Source organism: Salmo salar, chromosome 13 (genome assembly GCF_965601325.2).
Source record: "Salmo salar chromosome 13, fSalSal1, whole genome shotgun sequence".
Taxonomy (NCBI): Eukaryota; Metazoa; Chordata; class Actinopteri; order Salmoniformes; family Salmonidae; genus Salmo; species Salmo salar.
In genome coordinates this window covers 27872085-27894402 of record NC_138303.1, presented here as the reverse complement: position 1 = coordinate 27894402, position 22318 = coordinate 27872085, and the positions used below count along the sequence as shown (strand labels likewise).

At 45.1% G+C, this 22318-nt stretch overlaps 1 protein-coding gene and 1 long non-coding RNA gene across 2 annotated transcripts; one reads left to right on the top strand and one right to left on the bottom strand.

Annotated features, from left to right (window-relative positions):
• Positions 1–59: 59 nt before the first annotated feature.
• Positions 60–13010, bottom strand: LOC106566706 (mitogen-activated protein kinase kinase kinase 12). The gene is made up of 14 exons (XM_014135010.3): positions 12769–13010; positions 10779–11320; positions 8142–8325; positions 7722–7913; positions 7417–7575; positions 7158–7316; positions 6832–6940; positions 6510–6619; positions 6048–6164; positions 5635–5769; positions 4748–5459; positions 4579–4646; positions 4001–4298; positions 60–1208 (listed from the first exon to the last, which is right to left on the bottom strand). The coding sequence occupies exons 2-14, from the start codon at positions 11257–11259 to the stop codon at positions 1053–1055; spliced, it is 2880 nt and encodes a 959-aa protein (XP_013990485.3). The 5' UTR covers positions 11260–11320; positions 12769–13010; the 3' UTR covers positions 60–1052.
• Positions 13011–13474: 464 nt separating this feature from the next.
• On the top strand, positions 13475–22271 carry LOC145850342 (uncharacterized). Its single transcript, XR_014380005.1, has 5 exons — positions 13475–13562; positions 13815–13926; positions 14163–14442; positions 14569–14660; positions 14797–22271. It is a non-coding gene; the product is annotated as an uncharacterized LOC145850342 (long non-coding RNA).
• Positions 22272–22318: the final 47 nt, after the last annotated feature.

Below are 22318 nucleotides of genomic sequence, written 5' to 3'. Positions count from 1 at the left end.
GGTATCTCCTAGGGTTTAAGGCTACATGTTCCGAAATATAACACACCTGTCACACCTCGAAGATTTACCAATATTTTATTGTTCCTCATATTTGGATTTTGATATCATTCCTATTTTACAGTTACAATGTGTAAACCTCTATTGAAATTCAAAGGATGCTTAATATTCCACTACTTCTACCAGAGAGCAGTATTCTCTCTGTTCTGGCTAATTCCTGTGTGATCTTAAAGGGATGTGTATTCAAAACTCAGTGGTAGGAGAGTTAAGATCAAAGTATGAATTTAACATTACCAGCTGAGGGACCTATCCATGAAAGAGAACATTTCGGTGAGATTTTCATTCCCCTTTGACATAACTATTTAAGTGCCGACATCAATAATAATAAAAAATATATGGAAATAATACAGGGTAAAAAAGTGTAAACCTTCTCACAAAATATAAAATGGATACATCCAGAACTTAAAATATAACCATGTGTAGTCATGCATTTGTTCGTTGGGCTGCATACTGCTTTTTCTTACATCAGTTCTTGTCTTACACTTAAAATACATTTAGATTTTTGTCATGTGATATTCACATATCTACATTATTAATTTCCATGGGAGAAAAAAGCTAATTGGAAATTGGGCTCCTCCAAGAGCAGTGATGGTAAAGTACCAGATGGCAAGTTACCAAAGGGGACAGTTTGTATTTCTGAGTATTTTTTTCTTCCTGAATGGGAGCAGTGGCTGTTGGTACTTGTATTAACAGTATCTAAAGTCTATTTAAAAAAAAAAAAAAAAGTAATCTAAATAAGTCAGATATTACAAACTGTCATAACTGCTATCAGTTTATAACAAATCACCTGTGTTGTCTTATGAAGGCTTGCTAACGAACAAACCCATATTGCTTTATAAGACACTGGTAGATAACTTGTCATAGCCTGAGCTAAGTTGATGTGACCCCACATCACATTCATTCAAGTCCTGCTTTAGAGACTGGCTAATGTAGGCTCTTGTGATGGTTGTTTACTGTAAGGTAGCTGTAGTTCTATAGTGTCCAGTGTGTTGGCTCTATGGGGGCCCCTGTGGAGACCCTTGTTGGTGCCCAAAATGGGACCCTGATGGAGGTGCACAGGCCCCAGCGCTGGGTGGACGACTGGGCTCCCCACTTCCTGACTGGTCAAGCTCAGCGCTGTCGCAGTCCGAGTCGTCGCACAGGGCCTGACTCTGAGGGGTAAAGATGGAGGAGAGAGAAACATTATGCTAGAGGTAGATCACAGAATCAACTGAAACCTCAGAGTTATGGGAACCGTTAATGTTCCTAGTCTGACGTCACTATCGAAGAAGAGATTGCGGTAGGAGAAAAAAACTTCACACTAGAAGTTGTAGATTAGAAACTGGTGGTAATGAATGGATAAATTATAGGTACAAGTACAGTGCCTTCAGAAGTATTTATAACCCTTGACTTATTACACATTTTGTTGTGTTACAGCCTGAATTAAATACAGCTGTGAAGTTGGACCCATTCCAAAATGGACCTGGGGCTTTCCCACCTGGACTCGACATGCATAAATAAAACAATTTAAACACAGAGACCTGTTCCAAACGGACCCGAGGACAACTAGACCCGTTCCGTATAGACATGGTCGGATCCAAATCAGGTCCGATCCGAGTGAGGGTAGCAGCAGAAAATCATGTTTGATTAACCAGAGCTGGTAAAGCACGAGAGGGAGAGAGCGGTGCCGCTCTAGCAAGCGGGGGAGGGGACGTACTGTGTGAGCGAGTGACACAAGAAGCAGCGAGGGAGAGACAGCAACCAACCAAGCCGACTTGTGCAATAGCAGACGAATAGCTGCTATAGAGCCCCACAGTGGAGGTGTCATAATACCCATAAAACCTAGCGGTCAAACAGCGAAATGGTTCCAATCGTTTTCCCACCATTAATTTTTCCCATAGGGGATTTTAGATACGATTAAATTAAGGGCTGTGTTTCGTGTGGCGTGACATTTTGATAATCATGTAAATCTCTCTCGTACAAGGTGACTTTCATAAATATATTTGTCTCTATTTACTCATGTTCGAACATGCTACTTAATTAGTACAAATTTCAAAAAACATCATTCCACTTGACGTTATGCGGTATTGTTTGTAGGCCAGTGACACAAAATTGCAATGTAATCAATTTTAAATTCAGGCTGTAACACAAAATGTGGAAAAGGTCGCAGCTTCAATTCTTGTTAATCTAACTGCACTGTCCAATTTACAGTAGCTATTACAGTGAAAGAATACCATGCTATTGTTTGAGGAGAGTGCACAATTAGGAACTTGAAAATGTATTAATACGCGATGTCTGAGTAAAGACTCTATTTTTGCCATGGGGCAGAGAGAAAAAATGGCAGTTTTATAGCTAATCTCATGCTATTTTACACATTATGCTATAAGGCTGACAGAATATTTTGCTGTTTTAGAGCTCAGGGATTCTTTTTTTCCACAAATATTTGTCTTAAAATTTACAAAATGTTTAATATACATTTTGATAGACCAAAGTATCAGTTATCACTCCAGGTGAAGGAACAACCTCCTTTTTTTCCTTAAAAAAAGAAGAAATGCAATTAACTGGTTTTAACTCTTTCAGACACCATAAAAAGCATGCATGTATTTCTAGGTTTAAAACAAAAAACAACATTTCTAAAACAAACATTATCCCTTAGGGCTTGCACAGCAAATACTTCAATTGTTTAACCTCTAATCAAATAACCATAATTTCGAAGTAAATTTGGAGTCACGCAATGATATGGTGTGTGGTTCTCCCACTACGACTCAGGAAACCATGTAGTTTATAGGCTACTTATGAAATAAGTTATGATGAACTTCACAGGGTGTGGAAAGTACACGGTTATGAGCTTGATGCTGCTTTCCAATAAATAACGAGGGTCTTATTCTGGTAATATGATGATCGATGCTTGACTGCCGTTTAACAAATACAAATATTCTTGCTCTTATCCATAAGAATCTCATCATGTAGACTAGACAACCCGCACTGCCTACTCGCACTGTATCTGCAAGCTGTTGGCTAGAGCACAGGCGCCAAGACCGATGTAGGCACTATTTGCTATTAAACGCAACAGTTTTTGTGGAAAAACTATCGCGAAAAAGTACATTTTGTATATACTACGTCATCACTCACTCGTTTTTTTCCCTCCAACAAATCCATTTACTGGAAACATACCACTGGTGGGAAAATGCGCATATTTTCTTTTTGGAGATTCTGGAGTATTCGCATGAAAATCTGTATCTAATTGGATGGAAACCTAGCTAGTAATAAAAAACATAATTCAGAATATTGACAAAAATATATATTTTAAGGGGGTTAGCCATCAGCGACGGGTTGACAAGCCACTGACGGATTTGACAACAGATACTCAAAACAGACATATTTTTGCCTCAAAAATTAAAGTTCAATACAAACATTTGTAAAGTATGGAAAATGATTCATTTGAAAATCCCAAATAAAAACAATCTTTCTATCAGATCTTTCAGTACTCTGATGGAGTTGAGTTGACATTAGACAAAAATCTGAAGGATTTGGTGTTATACGGACTTTTTCTTCAAGTGGTATACACAGGAGTTGACCACTGGAAACATCTTTGAGGAATTACAGTTTTGAGAAAAATATTCTTTAATGTCACAGAGGGCTCTTACAAGAAACTACATAAGATCATTTTTCAGCTAATATCCATTATTGCAACAAAAATTGGGATGCTTTGCTCCATACAACGGCATTTCCAAGCATAGAACTGACATGGACATTTATAATATTGAAAGTATTTCAAAAACAAAAACTTTTCCCTTATAAAATTCCCGTAAATGTAAATTTTAAGGTCAAATAATGGAACTGAATAAAAAACATTTAACTATAAAAAAGGGATTTTTAAGCTAGGTCAAAGCTCATGGACCCCCCATCTTGCAGGGGCTGCTGGGGTGTGCGCTACGCAAGTGCCAGTATCAGATTGTGTTACCTCATTAGGATTCTGTGCAGCATCTAGCAGGGCTTTGACCTGGCCCAGAGCACTTTTCCTCTCAGACAGCCCGTCAGAGGCCTGCACCAGGTCCGTGTTGTCTGCCGGGAACTCTGACCCCTGCGACAGGAGGTCATCGCTGCGGTCGTACAGACGGTCATCCGTGTTGGTGCTGACCACATCCGGCGTGCCGCTGTGGGAGTGGTCGGTGGTGTGACCTTCCTCGCCGTCTGACACAGAGAGGTTCTCTGAACTGAAGGTGGACCCCGACTGGCACTGGTTGATGCTGGTCGGACGTCTGGGGAGAATGAACAAGAGAGAAGAGGGAGATAAAAGAAAGGAAGAATCCACTTTTGTTTCAGTTTTGATTAATTCCATAATTAATAGTCATCATACTGCATGTCACTTGCAGATTCACTTATACTAGCAACACAAAACATCTCTGATTGGAATTACAAATGTCATTTTTATAATGGTGTCAAACCCTGTGACTCCTAAAATCATATCACAGATCAATGATGAGACAAAGGTAAATTACGGGCAGTTTTTTGGGTACTGGAGTACAGCAACATTCTCACCGTCTCCGTGGCAACTCCACTTCGCTGTCAACCTCCCCCTCCTCCTCCTCTGAAGACACACCACGCCTCTGTGGGCACAGCCCATAGAACAGAGGGAGTTAGCTAAACACATTCACAGAGATGAAAGGAATACATACTGAACATGACTAGCTTTTCATTGGGACTGTACCTGTTTGCGTGTGATGGCTGCCCTGTACAGGATAGCTGAGGGGGTGAGGTGCCCTGACGCCACCCGGGGTAACCTCACACCACTCACTCCCTCCTCCTTATCGTCCCCATCGTGGGGCAGGCGTGAGGCACCCAGCACAGACCCCCTCCCGGCGGCCACCCCCCTCCCACATGGCGAGTCTGGGCTGCTAGAGAAGGGGAACGATGCTGCGTCCTCGCTGGGTGTGTTGCTACGCGGGGGCGTCTCCGTGAGGTCATCCAGACCTGCCGCGCCACGCTCGGACCCCCCCAGGCCCGCGGAGGCACTCAGGCTGCCACCCTTCTCCAGCCCCCCCATGGTGGTCTCTCCTTTCCCCTGGCCCTCAGCTGCCAGCGTGGTGCATATGAGGTCTGGGCTGGAGGAGGACAACTGCCTCTGCTGCTGCTCGTGGCCCAGGGCCCGCAAGACTGCGCTGGGGTCCAGGAGCTGCTTGGAGGGGTCCGTGCTGAAGCTGTTGGCCTGGGCAGGGTTGTCCCCGCCAGGGGAGGGTTGAGTGGCCTTCAGGCCAGCCAGGTCCCCGCTGCTGCCCTTGCCAGGCTTGCGGTGGCGAGTCTTGACTCTCCGTGAGCGGTTAGGAGACGTGGAGCCCCTGTTGGGGCAGGAGGGGATGGTGACCTGCATCACGGAGGAATCCATCTTGGGAATGATCACCTCTGACTTGAGGATGTCTGGCCTATGAGAACAGGATAGAATAGAAAACAATGGTCAGATACATTGTGATATAATCTGATTACACATTTATTTAAAGTGCTTTCAATTGGGTTACATGAGTAAGTTAATTCTGCATTGGGTTCACATTAGAACTACCCTTGCCTCCTATGCTTTTGGCTCTCGGAATTAACTCTCACCTCTTTCCAGAGGGCAGTTTCTGTGGGACGTTTCTCTTCTTGATGAGTTTGTCCATGGAGTTGGAGGAGCTAGTCTGTCTGGAGCTGTGGTGCTTGAACAGTCCTGGAAACTTCTTATCTAAAGACTGCTCTCTCCTAGGCACACATCAACACGATTAAAGTTGATTGCATGCAAAATCCAGTAACTACTCTGTTCTACATATTCTATTTCTATGACTTGTATCTTCTATAACCCTAATTACCAAATACTTATTATCCACTTATTTTCAAACACTGCATGTCCAGTATGTCTATATACCATACTAGCTGATATGATTGATGTGCTAAATTAGAATTTTTTTATACAAATGATCTGAGAATTTGCTGAACAACTCCACATGCATTGAAGTGCTCTGCCTGACGGATCCACCTACTTCTGTAGCTCTTTCTCTTTGAGCTCCAGCTGCAGCATGACAGCATTGAGCTCCATGTAGAGGTTGTTGGCCCTCTCCAGCTTCCTCTCATAGTGCTCACGGATGTCCAGAGCGTGCCTGAATAGAAAACAGTGCACAAGAAGTGACATCATGTTTACGCATGAAAGAATCCAAATGCTGTGTAACAGAAACGTGCCCTGAGCCTATTTATTTTATTTTTTCCCTCCATCTCTTTCTTTCTTTTTTATATCTCCAAAGGTAGATAAAGGAAGAACAAAGGAACTAGAGCCATTTGATGTTAGTGAAACTGCCTGTCTACATGACCCTGGACTGCTGTACTGTAGTTACACAGCTCGTAACAACAAGGCACTGGTGGCTTTCTGTTATACAATACTGGCATTGCATCACTTCCAGCAGGTAAAAGAGAAGAGTAACTGTCTGTCAGAGTGTTGTGGTACAGACCTGAGCTCCTCTCTGCGTCGGTTGATCAGTTCCTCGTCCAGTCGGTGCAGACAGGTCCCATCAGACTTAATCTTCTCAAAGTGCTGCTTCACCTCCTCCCGCCACTCAGCCTGCTCAACACACACACAAACTTAGACACTCTCTGTGTGTGTGTGTGTGTGTGTGTGTGTGTGTGTGTGTGTGTGTGTGTGTGTGTGTGTGTGTGTGTGTGTGTGTGTGTGTGTGTGTGTGTGTGTGTGTGTGTGTGTGTGTGTGTGTGTGTGTGTGTGTGTGTATACATTCATTATGTTGTGTGTGTGTGGCATAGTGTACAGTAGGCTACCTGAGACTTGAAGTATGTCTCCTGTGGGGTGGAGAGTACATCAGCTGAGGCTATATCCAGATGGAGGAGGATCTGACGGAAAGAGGGTCTATTTCTGGGTTTACAGTTCCTGCAAAACCAAGTCAGAGACAAGTTTGGTATATCTACTGTATAATCATTATGCATCTACATGGGCCAAGTCTACCTAGGAAAGATTTCAAAGGAAAGAATTTCCCTCTATCTATTTCCACTACCTCCTCTTTCCTCTCTCTCCTCTTCTCCACCATCCCTCTCTTTCTCCCCCTCCTTCCCTCCCTCCCACCATCCCTTCCTCCATCTCCACTCACCAGCACTGCCTCAGGAGGATTTTGAAGCCATCGGGGCAGCTCTTGGGGATAGGGAGGTTCAGGCTGTTGTTGCCCACCCCCCAGATGATGGCGGAGGAGTCCACATCCTTATAGGGGACCTCCCCGGTCAGCATTTCCCACAACACCACCCCAAACGACCTGCAGTTCACAACACTCTTTATATTAGTGATCACTGATCAGAGATGGAATTGCATTGGTCCTCTTTTCTATGGTCAATAAGTTGAATTCCTTCACTTACCAGATGTCCACCTTCTCTGATACGGGTTCATTCCGAATGACCTCTGGGGCCATCCAGGCCACCGTACCAGCAAAAGACATCTTCATGCTCTTATCAAAGAGCTCCTTGGAGGTGCCAAAGTCAGAGATCTTCACCAAGTCATCATGTGTAATCAGCATACTGCCATGGATAGAGCAAAAATATATATTTTTTAGATGTCCTTAAGCCAGAAAATACATTTTCTAAAGAAAGAGCTAATTGATTTACTTTGGGGCCTTCTGGTCTATAGGCGGATGGTTTTGATAATACCCAGCACAGTGACTCACTTGGGGGACTTGAGGTCTCTGTGGATGATCTTGTGGAGGTGTAGGTAGTTCATGCCCCCGGCAATGCCCATGGCCCAGTCGATGAGTAGGGAGGGGGTGATGTTCCTGCCCGCCCTTAGCACCTCATACAGCTGGCCCTGCGCACAGTACTCCATCAGGATACAATAGCAGGGAGCCTGGGTGCAGATACCCCTGGGGGAGTGAGAGAGGGGGTAGGAGGAATGGGGAGAGGGAGGGAGGAGGCAGAGGGACAAGTATAAACAAGAGAACATTTGAAAAAGTCAGTGTCTGATGATGTCATAGTCTTGATGGAGTGCTAGTTACTGCTGGTCAAGGCTACAATAGCTCGGACGAACAGTTGACATGTTCATATACATCTATTCTGTTTTCTTGGGGTCTGGGTCAGGGAGTTTTCCTCACTTGAAGGTGATTATGTTGGGATGCTTGAGTTTGCGTAGGTGCTTGATCTCCGTCTCCTTGATGTCCCGGACTTTCTTGACAGCCACGTCCTCTCCATGGAACTTCCCCAAGAAGACGGCACCCTGGGCCCCACTGCCCACCCACTGCAGGTCTGAGATCTCCTCAAACGGAACTTCCCAGGATTCTAAAAACACAACATCAAAACAAGGAAAGAGTCAGTCACAGGCAATGAGCGGCAGATGGAGAGGACTCCAGGCCAGTAAGCAGACCAGCTGAGATGTATCATATACAGTGGGGGAAAAAAGTATTTGATCCCATGCTGATTTTGTACGTTTTCCCACTGACAAAGAAATGATCAGTCTAGCATTTTAATGGTAGGTTTATTTGAACAGTGAGAGACAGAATAAACCAAAAAATCCAGAAAAACGCATGTCAAAAATGTTATAAATTGATTTGCATTTTAATGAGGGAAATAAGTATTTAACCCTTCTGCAAAAGATGACTTAGTACTTGGTGGCAAAACCCTTGTTGGCAATCACAGAGGTCAGACGTTTCTTGTAGTTAGCCACCAGGTTTGCACACATCTCAGGAGGGACTTTGCAGATCTTCTCCAAGTCATTACGGTTTCGAGGCTGACGTTTGGCAACTCGAACCTTCAGCTCCCTCCACAGATTTTCTATGGGATTAAGGTCTGGAGACTGGCTAGGCCACTCCAGGACCTTAATGTGCTTCTTCTTGAGCCACTCCTTTGTTGCCTTGGCCGTGTGTTTTGGGTCATTGTCATGCTGGAATACCCATCCACGACCCATTTTCAATGCCCTGGCTGAGGGAAGGAGGTTCTCACCCAAGATTTGACGGTACATGGCCCCGTCCATCGTCCCTTTGATGCGGTGAAGTTGTCCTGTCCCCTTAGCAGAAAAACACCCCCAAAGCATAATGTTTCCACCTCCATGTTTGACGGTGGGGATGGTGTTCTTGGGCTCATAGGCAGCATTCCTCCTCCTCCAAACACGGCAAGTTGAGTTGATGCCAAAGAGCTCCATTTTGGTCTCATCTGACCACAACACTTTCACCCAGTTGTCCTCTGAATCATTCAGATGTTCATTGGCAAACTTCAGACAGGCATGTATATGGGCTTTCTTGAGCAGGGGGACCTTGCGGGCGCTGAAGGATTTCAGTCCTTCACGGCATAGCATGTTACCAATTGTTTTCTTGGTGACTATGGTCCCAGCTGCCTTGAGATCATTGACAAGATCCTCCCATGTAGTTCTGGGCTGATTCCTCACCGTTCCCATGATCATTGCAACTCCAGAGATCTTGCATGGAGATCTTGCATGGAGCCCCAGGCTGAGGGAGATTGACAGTTCTTTTGTGTTTCTTCCATTTGCGAATAATCGCACCAACTCTTGTTACCTTCTCACCAAGCTGCTTGACGATGGTCTTGTAGCCCATTCCAGCCTTGTGTAGGTCTACAATCTTGTCCCTGACATCCTTGGAGAGCTCTTTGGTCTTGGCCATGGTGGAGAGTTTGGAATCTGATTGATGGATTGCTTCTGTGGACAGGTGTCTTTTATACAGGTAACAAACTAAGATTAGGAGCACTCCCTTTAAGAGTGTGCTCCTAATCTCAGCTTGTTACCTGTATAAAAGACACCTGGGAGCCAGAAATCTTTCTGATCAATTCATAACATTTTTGACATGCGTTTTTCTGGATTTTTTGGTTGTTATTCTGTCTCTCACTGTTCAAATAAACCTACCATTAAAATTATAGATTGATAATTTCTGTGTCAGTGGGCAAATGTACAAAATCAGCAGGGAATCAAATACTTTGTTTCCTCACTGTAAACGGCATCATCTGTTTATATTAGTCTACAGATAGGAAGCTTTTCTGTGAAAAAAAGTATTTTACATCGACACATGAGTAGGTGTTTTCCCCTTGTGGTACCACCATAGATACGATTCGATCAATATGCTCAGTGTACAGTATAGTACGATGGCAGTTGGGGAGAGATGTAGAGGCAAACAGCTGCACATCTCCCCAAATCGAATCGTTCCTCCCTACATCACCTGTCATGAGAGTACATTAGATAGATGAATGACTGAGAATTTGGTCACTGTGAGGAAAGAGAAGCCAGTAGGCGGGATAAGAGAGACAAGCAGAAGAATTCTTCATGAGAAGTGTTGTGGTCTCCAGGGACCTGCTGCTGTGGAGGCAGCTGCTCATGTCATCTGTAGCTAACTGTGAATAAGTCTAGTGCACAGGTAACGTCAGCAGCATTGTAGGGGGCGTGTAAAGAGAAAGTGGGGCACGGTGGCAGGAGTGAGAGATAAACAGAGAGGAAAATGGAAGCCATTTTAGTGATGTACCTCCATAATGAAATTAAGTCAAGTTGAACCTTTATATATAATGCATCACCATGGTTACGGATTTACCTCAACATCTTGACCATATAACATTTCAAGTGACAAAAGATTTGGTGTCGTACATTACATATCCTACGCAGAGTGAAATATCCTGAAGTGTGTCTCATGAATTGGTTAGGTATTCAGTATCCTAAAAGTTTACAAACGTCTTTGTAAAACACAGGAGTCCTTGTGCAAATAGTGAAGTGACATAGAATTGGCTGTTATACTCACTCCACGCACCTTCCTGGTTATGCTTGTGTTCGGTGGAGTAGGCTTTCCCGATCATGGTCCAGACGGGTTTCAGGCAGCCAAACAGCCCCTCCAGGAACCCTCCACTTCCTTGCTGCAGCCGGATGTTGTCTGATTGGCTGTGGATGGCCCCAGCCTCTGAGCTAAGCCCTGCCTCCTCCCCGCCCCCACACTGGCAGGCTTCTAGCTCGTGCAACTTCAGCACGCTGTTGTCAAAGTGGGGCAGGGGCCTGTCGCTAGGGGTCGGGCTGCTGCCACAGGTGTGGGGGCACCCCTCACCTCCGCCTGACACAACTGGTGCCCCACCTGTGTCGATGCACAGCACGTTGCGGAGGACACACTGGGTGGGGGTCAGGTCGGTCTCTGGGGTGCAGGCGGGGGGGTCTGCATCCAGCCTGCGGAAGGTAGGTTCTGAGAGGGAGGGGGAGGGGGCGTGGGGCTCATGGAGGCAGGTCCCACTCATCAGGGGGTCCCACAACACAGTAACCAAGGATGTACGGGAGTAGAGAGGGAGAAGGGGAGGCCTGGATGGAGTGACACAAAGATGAAGAGGAGAGGAAAAAATGCAATGAGTAACTATAAATCAGTATAATTCATTGATGCCTAGTCTTTTGGCTGTTTCAGAGCTGTCCATTGATGAAATAGACCTGTATCTAGACTTCTCATTTTAAAACAGCGTTTGATGTGTGTTTGGCCTTGTCAGTACTGTTCATAGTTGAAGTAAATTATAGATTATTGTAATCAAGTACTATGCAGAATGACTGTCTGTAACAGATGAACCATCAGACAGATGGGCCTTACTATGCAGGAGAGGAGAGGGAGTGAAAAAAAAGAAATCTTACTCTGCCTTTCTTAAAAAAAACTCCTGTGAGAGCAAGTCAACCATTACATCCAGTTTCTCCTCAATAAAGACAAAAGCCTCAATTATTCAGCAGACCACGTCTTAATATTTAGGAATGGGATTGAGGCAGTCAAACGGTTGCCTCTCAAGCCGCCTGATCTTGCACGCTTACATGAATGTTCGCAACAGTGGTAATCAGTCTGGTAATTACAAGGCTAGTCAATGGGGAATAGTTTATGAATGAACCAAGGACATAGTACTGACTACAAAATAGACCTGACCTTTATCCCCAGGGTGATTCCTGTAGGAGTGTCACCATAGGTCAGGATAGCCTATATCTTGTTTTACACTGTGATGATATGGATGGTGCACTGCTGGAATCAATAAGGATGAGTACTATGCCTCTTCTGGTACTGTATGCATTGAATGACACTTATGGTCCTGATACATGCTTGGCTTGACAGTTTTATGCTGCAAACTATACATATACAATACTGTATGTGTTTCAGTCCTGACATGTTAGTTCTGCAGAATGTGACGAAATTGCAACCCTAACCACTGAGGTGTGTGTGTGTGTGTGTGTGTGTGTGTGTGTGTGTGTGTGTGTGTGTGTGTGTGTGTGTGTGTGTGTGTGTGTGTGTGTGTGTGTGTTACATTACACGGTAGCCCAGTATGAGAACCGCATGAGAACCACTACTCTCGAGCGAATGGAGAACTTGAAATGGGAAAAACACTGGGCCTGTGTGAAGGAGCACTTTCTCACACAAGCGCAGGAAGATCAATCTTTAAATAACCACGGATGTGATGATGACACTCACTAGCATCACAGTCGACGTACGTCAATTAATGCCCGAAACGTACGAGTCCATGCCAAGTCTAACTGCCGCAGCGTCTGTAGATTCACTGAATTTTGGCACCAACACAAAATATTTCGTAATAGACTATGATGCTGATGCAGAAATATGATTTTTCGCATTAATCGACGAGTATGCATTTTCTGCCAGATTGACCTGGTGGTAGCCTATGCTAATGTGAACAGAGTACATTGCACAACATTGCATGAGGCAACGCACCTGAATATCTCATAATAATATTTGATCTAATATAATTGATAGAATGACATTCCATTACCTTTCTGCCTGGTTGCTGTCGCGTTCTCAAGTAAGGGGTGGGTTCAGCTTCCTACATGCAATAATGAAGAGCAATCGTCGTTTTTTCCTCTCCGGGCTGTCTGTCGTTTTATTGCATGAAAGACCCTTCCCACGAGTTCACGTTATCAGAACGAATCCCAGCGGGCAAATTGTGTTATCAATAACCGGGGACCCATGGAACGTGAGGCGCGCAGGGTTGGGAGAGGGAGGGAGCTGTCTCCTTCCCAGTGCTGAATTGACGTCACGGAGTTGCAAACCCACAAGGGGGCGTGAATATCGCCCCCACAAAACTGTACAGTGGTTTCCATCTTTTCAGCAAAGTTTAAACAATTGTCTTCGTGTCATGTCTGTTCCACTGACTTAGTTCTGTCTTTGGAAATCTCTAAATAACACACACAATTAATGGTTCAAATGTGCTATAGCTAATCATTTTTCCACCAAGGTCTACACACCATGCATGCACTCATCAAAACGGCATTTGAATGGCAAACAACCAGCACGTTTTTACAGTTTGCTTATTTCATCCATGTTTTGAAACAAACAGCACCAATGTGAACTGAGAAACAGAAGTTGGATGTAATGCCACTATTTATCCGATAGATGACAGCAGCGTATTCACCTCTGGGCAAAGTATGTCCGCGTTGTGGAAATTCGCTGTATTGTATGCCTTCTACAGGCCTCCGTAGTTTATGAATCCAGCACGGCGGGATTTGCTAACTGGCCAATCTGTTTGAAGCTGCTGTAAACCTAGCTACATTTTACAGGAGAAGAAAGGTAACGTTAACAACGGTACATTGGCAATGTACCACTACATGGATAACTGTGTAGTTGTATTTTGTAAATCTCGGTCTAGCTAGCTTGCTAAGTAGCTAGCAAGTCTAAAGTGTCAATCCAATCTAGCTAGCCAAGTTTGATACATAGCCAACGGTAACTAGTTAGCTAACGTTAGTGACTAGCTAGCTGATTTAGCTAGCATCTGCATGTGATAACTGAATGCTGAGCTACTAAATGTGATGTCTTTTTCAGGAGTAATGTGGTTATAATGTGTTCCTTGGCTCTGTTCCCCCCTCCGCTGCCCGGCTATGGAGAGACTTCTCAATACGACGAGTCCAACACAGATCCAGCAGTCTGGTTTGGGGTGGGTGGGCGGGCGGGCGGGCTATCATATCAATGCCAATCCGTGTACTAGTCACCACAAACTTCAGTTACCAAAAACTGTTTGTCACTGTAATGTTTAGATGTTTATTCTTATTAGGTGGTGTGTGTGTGTGTGTGTGTGTGTGTGTGTGTGTGTGTGTGTGTGTGTGTGTGTGTGTGTGTGTGTGTGTGTGTGTGTGTGTGTGTGTGTGTGTGATGTATTTCCATTTGCTGTAGGATTAACGTGCTCTGAATCTGTACTTCCCGGGAGAGTCACTGAAACCTCACAGCTGCCAAGAGAGCAGCAGCAAGGCAGCCTTTCGGGACCACTGTGAGACACTGTACACACGGAGTGCAGAGGCTTGGTGTGTGAGACACACCCATAGACACAGACAGAGACACACACAGTCAATTCTCTAAGGCCCTGTTCACAAATCCCTACCTCTGTGTCTGTCTGCTTGGCGTGATGCAGGCCTCTCTGGACTCTTAAATGAAATAGCCAACTCCAGTGCAGAGGGTGAGTGCCATGTTATCTTTATTATTTCACGGTCTTGAAAGTATTACATGCAGACTGCGCTTCAGATAAGAAAGTGTTCTATCATGCAAGAGTTTGTGTAACTCTTTAATGTGTGTGTGTTCCCAGCGCCCAAGTGGCTAGAGGTTAGCTCTAGCTGTGTCCTGGCTTTGCTACGGTGGGTCTCCTCCTTCCACGGCTCTCTGTTTCCTCATCTCACAGTAAGTGGCCCAGTCTCAGTCAATTCACATGGCACAATTTCCATCAGTAACAATCAGACAATACAAAACTTGCCAGAGTGTTTTGGAATCTGCAGGCTTCTCTAATTGACTGTTGTTGTCTGCCCTTTGTCTTCAGTTAAGCAGCGAGGACATGACCGCTGTGTTTTCCCAGGTGCTCGACTGGTAAGACCACCTTTTTAGTTTCAGTCCCCAATTAGATCCTTAAATATACCCTCTCTTATGTCCTTGTCAAATATGAGTTATTTATTAACTAGGACAATGGTCACCAACCGGTCGATCACGATCGATTGGTCAGGTCAATCTTCAAGGCATTCCTAGTCGATCACTTGCTTGCGCTCCTTTTTAAATTGTATTTGTGCTGGATCGCTCAAATCACCTTGCCTACAGTTTCCACAACCCCGGCCACAGAAAATGTTATACTAGCCTACCCGAGATTCATAAAACCTTGTCCAGAGAGAGAGGGAGACCGTCAAAGAATACAGCAAAGAGCTGCTGTTTTTGAGTGAGTTCGTCTGTTTTTATTCATCACTGTCAACACTGTTTTATTATTTTATAGTTTGTGTGTGTGCATTGATATGTAGGCTACGTGTGCCTTTTAAAAAATGTATGTAGTTCTGTCCTTGAGCTGTTCTTGTCTATTAATGTTCTGTATTATGTCATTCTGTATTATATTTCATGTTTTGTGTGGACCCCAGGAGGAGTAGCTGCTGCTTTTCCAACAGCTAATGGGGATCCGAATAAAATACCAAAATCCACACTATTACAAAACATAAAATGTGTTTCTCCCTACTTCCACTGGCGCTGCAATGAATAATGAATGAGTAGACAAGTGAATCGATAGACCTGCGTTTATATTATTATTAGCAGCTCATCGTGTCTATTTTAATAATGAGGAATATTTAACATTCTCTGTTCATAGGAACAACATGAATTTGTACGAGGCAAATGTGGTGCAAGTAGAGTTTTGCCATCAAGTGGAAGACGATGTCCCCTCTCTCTGGTCAGTCTCACCGGAGGAGAGAACAGGAGCCATGAGAGGCGGACCCTCTGCTGCTCCCTCCCTCCGCTGAGACTAGTGCTGTATTCAAAACAACTGGGAACTCGGAAATTTCCGACTTTAGTGTGTTCCAAGACAACTGGGAACTTTAAAACAAAATGTGATCCGACTGGGAAAAATCGTTTTGAACGGTCATATAACTCGGAATTTCAAGTTGCAAACTTGGGTATCTTTCTAGAGCTCAGACTTTCCGACCAGAAGATCACTGATGTTATGATTTGACCACGTTTTCTTTTCAGAGTTCCCAGTTGTCTTGAAATCACCATGACTATCAGATGCAGTCCAGTAAAATAAAAAAGCAAATTATTTCAAATGATGCTCAGTTGTGCCTTGCAAGTGCGACACCAACTGATCTATTTTCTTATCAAAGCTCGACTTTTGAAATATAATATGGTCTGAGAAGAACAGTATTGGCAGGCCAAGTAGACAATAATGTTTTAGTCCTACTGCACAAACCACATTTTTATTAGGTTAATGTTTTTTCGTTTTTTTATCATGTAAGAAAAGTTTAAAAAATCTGAGCGGTAGATCTTTCTTTTTAACTTCGAAAGTTATCTTGATTCAGAAAAGGTTGGTGACCACTGCTTTATGGTATATGGTGTTGTTCTGGGGCCAGTTGCACCACTTGGTCGTAAGTGGGTTGTAACTCTACGTCCGACGGAAAATGGGCTCTACGCCAGACCAAAGAATTATACTTGTTGCTAATATATACACTTCACAATAAATTATATTAAGAAATGTTTTATTTCAGAAAAACAGAATATGAGTCGGCCTACAGTGCATTCGTAAAGTATTCAGACCCGTTCACTTTTTCCACATTTTGTTATGTTACAACCTTATTCTAAAATTGATTAAATTGTTTTTCCCCCTCATCAATCTACACACAATACCCCATAATGACAAAGTCAAAACAGGTTATCAATTTTTACAAAAAAAAAATAAAAAATGTGTCTGATTTACATACAGTACCTTTCAAAAGTTTGGGTCACTTAGAAATGTCCTTGTTTTTGAAAGGAAAGCATATTTGTTGTCCATTAAAATAACATCAAATTGATCAGAAATACAGTGTAGATAGACATTGTTAATGTTGTAAATGACTATTGTAGCTGAAAACGGCAGATTTTTTAAAATGGAATATCTACATAGGTGTAACAGTATAGCTTCCATCCCTCTCCTCGCCCCTACCTGAGCTCGAACCAGGGACCCTCTACACATCAACAACTGCCTCCCCACGAAGCATCGTTACCCACCACTCCACAAAAGACGCGGCCCTTGCAGAGCAAGGGGAACAACTACTTCAAGGCCTCAGAGCGAGTGACGTCACCGATTGAAACGCTATTAGCGTGCATCCTGCTAACTAGCTAGCCATTTCACACTGGTTGCACTCACCCCCCTTTTGACCTCCCCCTTTTCCGCAGCAACCAGTGATCCGGGTCAACAGCATCAATGTATCAGTATAGCTTCCATCCCTCTCCTCGCCCCTACCTGAGCTCGAACCAGGGACCCTCTACACATCAACAACTGCCTCCCCACGAAGCATCGTTACCCACCACTCCACAAAAGCCGCGGCCCTTGTGGAGAAAGGGGAACAACTACTTCAAGGTCTCAGAGCAAGTGACGTCACGGATTGCAACGCTATTAGCTCGCACCCCACTAACTAGCTAGCCATTTCACACCGGTTACATAGGCGTACAGAGGCCCATTATCAGCAACCATCACTCCTGTGTTCCAATGTCACGTTGTGTTAGCTAATCCAAGTTTACAATTTTAAAAGGCTAATTGATCATCAGAAAACCCTTTTGCAATTGTAAGCACAGCTGAAACTGTTGTTCTGATTAAAGAAGCAATAAAACTGGCCTTCTTGAGACTAGTTGAGTATCTGGAGCATCAGCATTTGTGGGTTCGATTACAGGCTCAAAATGGCAAGAAACAGATAACTTTCTTCTGAAACTCATCAGTCTATTCTTGTTCTGTGAAATGAATGCTATTCCATGCGAGAAATTGCCAAGAAACTAAAGATCTCGTACAACGCCATGTACTACTCCCTTCACAGAACAGCTCAAACTGGTCCCAGCTTTGATGCACCTGTACTGACCTCGCCTTCTGGATGATAGCGGGGTGAACAGGCCGTGGCTAGGGTGGTTGATGTCCTTGATGATCTTTTTGGCCTTCCTGTGACATTGGGTGCTGTAGGTGTCCTGGAGGGCAGGTAGTTTGCCCCCGGTGATGCGTTGGGCAGATCGCACCACCCTCTGGAGAGCCCTGCGGTTGCGGGCAGTGCAGTTGCCGTACCAGGCTGGGATACAGCCTGACAGGATGCTCTCAATTGTGCATCTGTAAAAGTATGAGGGTTTTAGGGGCCAAGCCAAATTGGCGCGGATGCGCCTTCTTCACTACACTATCTGTGTGGGTGGACCATTTCAGATCGTAAGTGATGTGTACGCCAAGGAACTTGAAGCTTTCCACCTTCTCCACTGCGGTCCCGTCGATGTGGATAGGGGCGTGCTCCCACTGCTGTTTCCTGAAGTCCACGATCAGCTCCTTTGTTTGTTTTGTTGATGTTGAGTGAGAAGTTATTTTCCTGGCACTACTCTCCCAGGGCCCTCACCTCCTCTCTGTTGGCTGTCTCGTCATTGTTAGTAATCAGGCCTACTACTGTTTTGTCGTCTGCAAACTTGATGATTGAGTTGGAGGCTTGCGTGGCCACCCAGTCATGGGTGAACAGGGAGTACAGGAGGGGGCTGAGCACGCACCATTGTCGGGTCCCTGTGTTGAGGATCAGCGAAGTGGAGGTGTTGTTTCCTACCTTCACCACCTGAGGGCGGCCCATCAGGAAGTCCAGGACCCAGTTGCACAGGACGGGGTTCAGACCCAGGGCCCCAAACTTAATGATGAGCTTGGAGTGTACTATGGTGTTGAATGCTGATGAATAGTCAATGGATACATAAGTATTCCTCTTGTCCAGGTGGGATAGGGCAGTATGCAGTACGATGGCGATTGCATTGTCTGTGGATCTATTGGGGTGGTAAGTAAATCGAAGTGGCTCTAGGGTGTCAGGTAAGGTGGAGGTGATATGATCCTTAACTAGCCTCTCAAAGCACTTCATGATGACAGAAGTGAGTGCTATAGGGCGATAGTCTTTTAGTTCAGTTACCTTTGCTTTCTTGGGTACAGAAACAATGGTGGACATCTAGAAGCAAGTGAGGACAGCAGACTGGGATAGGGAGAGATTGAATATGTCCGTAAATACTCCAGCCAGCTGGTATGCGCATGCTCTGAGGACGGGGCAGGGATGCCGTCTTGGCCGGCAGCCTTGCCGGGGTTAACACGCTTAAATGTCTTACTCACGTCAGTCACCAGAGAAGCAGAGCCCACAGACCTTGGTAGCGGGCTGCGTCGGTGGCACTGTGTTATCCACAAAGCGGGCGAAGGTGTTGAGCTTGTCCGGAAGCAAGACGTCAGTGTTCGCGACGTGGCTGGTTTCCCCTTTGTAGTCCGTGATTGTCTGTTGACCCTGCCACATACGTCTCGTGTCTGACCCGTTGAATTGCGACTCCACTTTGTCTCTGTACTGAAGTTTTGCCTATTTCATTGGCTTACGGAGGGAATAACTACAATGTTTGTATTCGGTCATATTCCCAGTCACCTTGCCATGGTTAAATGCGGTGGTTCGTGCTTTCAGTTTTGCGCGAATGCTGCCATCTATTCATGGTTTCCGATTTGGGTTCACACACTTGCACTTCTACACTCGCTTACATGCACCCATTCACACGCACACAAACCCATCCATTTAAAACATGTACAGTCGTGGCCAAAAGTTTTGAGAATGACACAAATATTAATTTCCACAAAGTTTGCAGCTTCAGTGTCTTCAGATATTTTTGTCAGATGTTACTATGGAATACTGAAGTATAATTACAAGCATTTCGTAAGTGTCAAAGGCTTCTATTGACAATTACATGAAGTTGATGCGAAGAGTCAATATTTGCAGTGTTGACCCTTCTTTTTACAGACCTCTGCAATCCACCTTGGCATGCTGTCAATTAACTTCTGGGCCACATCCTGACTGATGGCAGCCCATTCTTGCATAATCAATGCTTGGAGTTTGTCAGAATTTGTGGGGTTTTGTTTATCCACCTGCCTCTTGAGGATTGACCACAAGTTCTCAATGGGATTAAGGTCTGGGGAGTTTCCTGGCCATGGACCCAAAATATCGATGTTTTGTTCCCCAAGCCACTTAGTTATCACCTTTGCCTTATGGCAAGGTGCTCCATCATGCTGGAAAAGGCATTGTTCGTCACCAAACTGTTCCTGGATGGTTGGGAGAAGTTGCTCTCGGAGGATGTGTTGGTACCACTCTTTATTCATGGCTGTGTTCTTAGGCAAAATTGTGAGTGAGCCTACTCCCTTGGCTGAGAAGCAACCCCACACATGAATGGTCTCAGGATGCTTTACTGTTGGCATGACACAGGACTGATGGTAGTGCTCACCTTGTCTTCTCCGGACAAGCTTTTTTACGGATGCCCCAAACAATTGGAAAGGGGATTCATCAGAGAAAATGACTTTACCCCAGTCCTCAGGAGTCCAATCCCTGAACCTTTTGCAGAATATCAGTCTGTCCCTGGTGTTTTTCCTGGAGAGAAGTGGCTTCTTTGCTGCCCTTCTTGACACCAGGCCATCCTCCAAAAGTCTTCGCCTCACTGTGCGTGCAGATGCACTCACACATGCCTGCTGCCATTTCTGAGCAAGCTCTGCACTGGTGGTGCCCCGATCCCGCAGCGGAATCAACTTTAGGAGACGGTCCTGGCGCTTGCTGGACTTTCTTGGGCTCCCTGAAGCCTTCTTCTCAACAATTGAACAGCTCTCTTTACAGGTCTTGATGATCCAATACATGGTTGATTTTGGTGCAATCTTACTGGCAGCAATATCCTTGCCTGTGAAGCCCTTTTTGTGCAAAGCAATGATGACGGCACATGTTTCCATCCAAAACATTAGGAACACCTTCCTAACATTGAGTTGCACCCCCTTTTGCCCTCCGAACAGCCTCAATTGTCGAAAGCGTTCCACAGGGATGCTGGCCCATATTGACTGCAATGCTTCCCACAGTTGTGTCAAGTTGGCTGGATGTCCTTTGGGTGGTGGACCATTCTTGATACACACCGGAAACTGTTGAGCGTGAAAAACCCAGCAGCGTGCAGTTCTTGCCACAGTCAAACCGATGCACTTGGCACCTACTACCATACCCCGTTCAAAGGCACTTAAATACACTGCTCAAAAAAATAAAGGGAACACTTAAACAACACAATGTAACTCCAAGTTAATCACACTTCTGTGAAATCAAACTGTCCACTTAGGAAGCAACACTGATTGACAATAAATTTCGTATGCTGTTGTGCAAATGGAATAGACAACAGGTGGAAATTATAGGCAATTAGCAAGACACCCCCAATAAAGGAGTGGTTCTGCAGGTGGGGACCACAGAATCAAATCAAATGTATTTATATAGCCCTTCGTACATCAGCTGATATCTCAAAGTGTTGTACAGAAACCCAGCCTAAAACCCCAAACAGCAAGCAATGCATGTGAAAGAAGCACGGTGGCTAGGAAAAACTCCCTAGGAAAAACTCCCTAGAAAGGCCAAAAACCTAGGAAGAAACCTAGAGAGGAACCAGGCTATGAGGGGTGGCCAGTCATCTTCTGGCTGTGCAGGGTGGATATTATAACAGAACATGGTCAAGATGTTAAAATGTTCATAAATGACCAGCATGGTCAAATAATAATAATCATAGTAGTTGTCGAGGGTGCAACAAGCACGTCCGGTGAACAGGTCAGGGTTCCATAGCCGCAGGCAGAACAGTTGAAACTGGAGCAGCAGCACGGCCAGGTGGACTGGGGACAGCAAGGAGTCATCATACCAGGTAGTCCTGAGGCATGGTCCTAGGGCTCAGGTCCTCCGAGAGAAAGACAGAAAGAGAGAATTAGAGAGAGCATATTTAAATTGACACATGACACCGGATAAGACAAGAGAAATACTCCAGATGTAACAGACTGACCCTAGCCCCCCAACACATAAACTACTGCAGCATAAATACTGGAGGCTGAGACAGGAGGGATCAGAAGACACGGTGGCCCCATCCGATGATACCCCCGGACAGGGCCAAACAGGCAGGATATAACCCCACCCACTTTGCCAAAGCACAGCCCCCACACCACTAGAGGGATGTCTCCAACCACCAACTTACCGTCCTAAGACAAGGCCGAGTATAGCCCACAACGATCTCCGCCATGGCACAACCCAGACCACTTCTCAGTTCCTATGCTTCCTGGCTGATGTTTTGGTCACTTTTGAATGCTGGCGGTGCTTTCACTCTAGTGGTAGCATGAGACGGAGTCTACAACCCACACAAGTGGCTCAGGTAGTGCAGCTCATCCAGGATGGCACATCAATGCGAGCTATGGCAAGAAGGTTTGCTGTGTCTGTCAGCGTAGTGTCCAGAGCATGGAGGCGCTACCAGGAGACAGGCCAGTACATCAGGAGACGTGGAGGAGGCCGTAGGAGGGCAACAACCCAGCAGCAGGA

Excerpts from the sequence above, each read along its gene's own strand:
- LOC106566706 (XM_014135010.3), bottom strand. The coding sequence starts at position 11,259 with ATGAGTGGGACCTGCCTCCATGAGCCCCACGCCCCCTCCCCCTCCCTC. Across the intron at positions 4,647-4,747 it reads CAGCCATCACACGCAAACAG|AGGCGTGGTGTGTCTTCAGA; the intron begins GTACAGTCCCAA and ends CTGTGCCCACAG. Across the intron at positions 4,299-4,578 it reads GTGGAGTTGCCACGGAGACG|ACGTCCGACCAGCATCAACC; the intron begins GTGAGAATGTTG and ends CATTCTCCCCAG.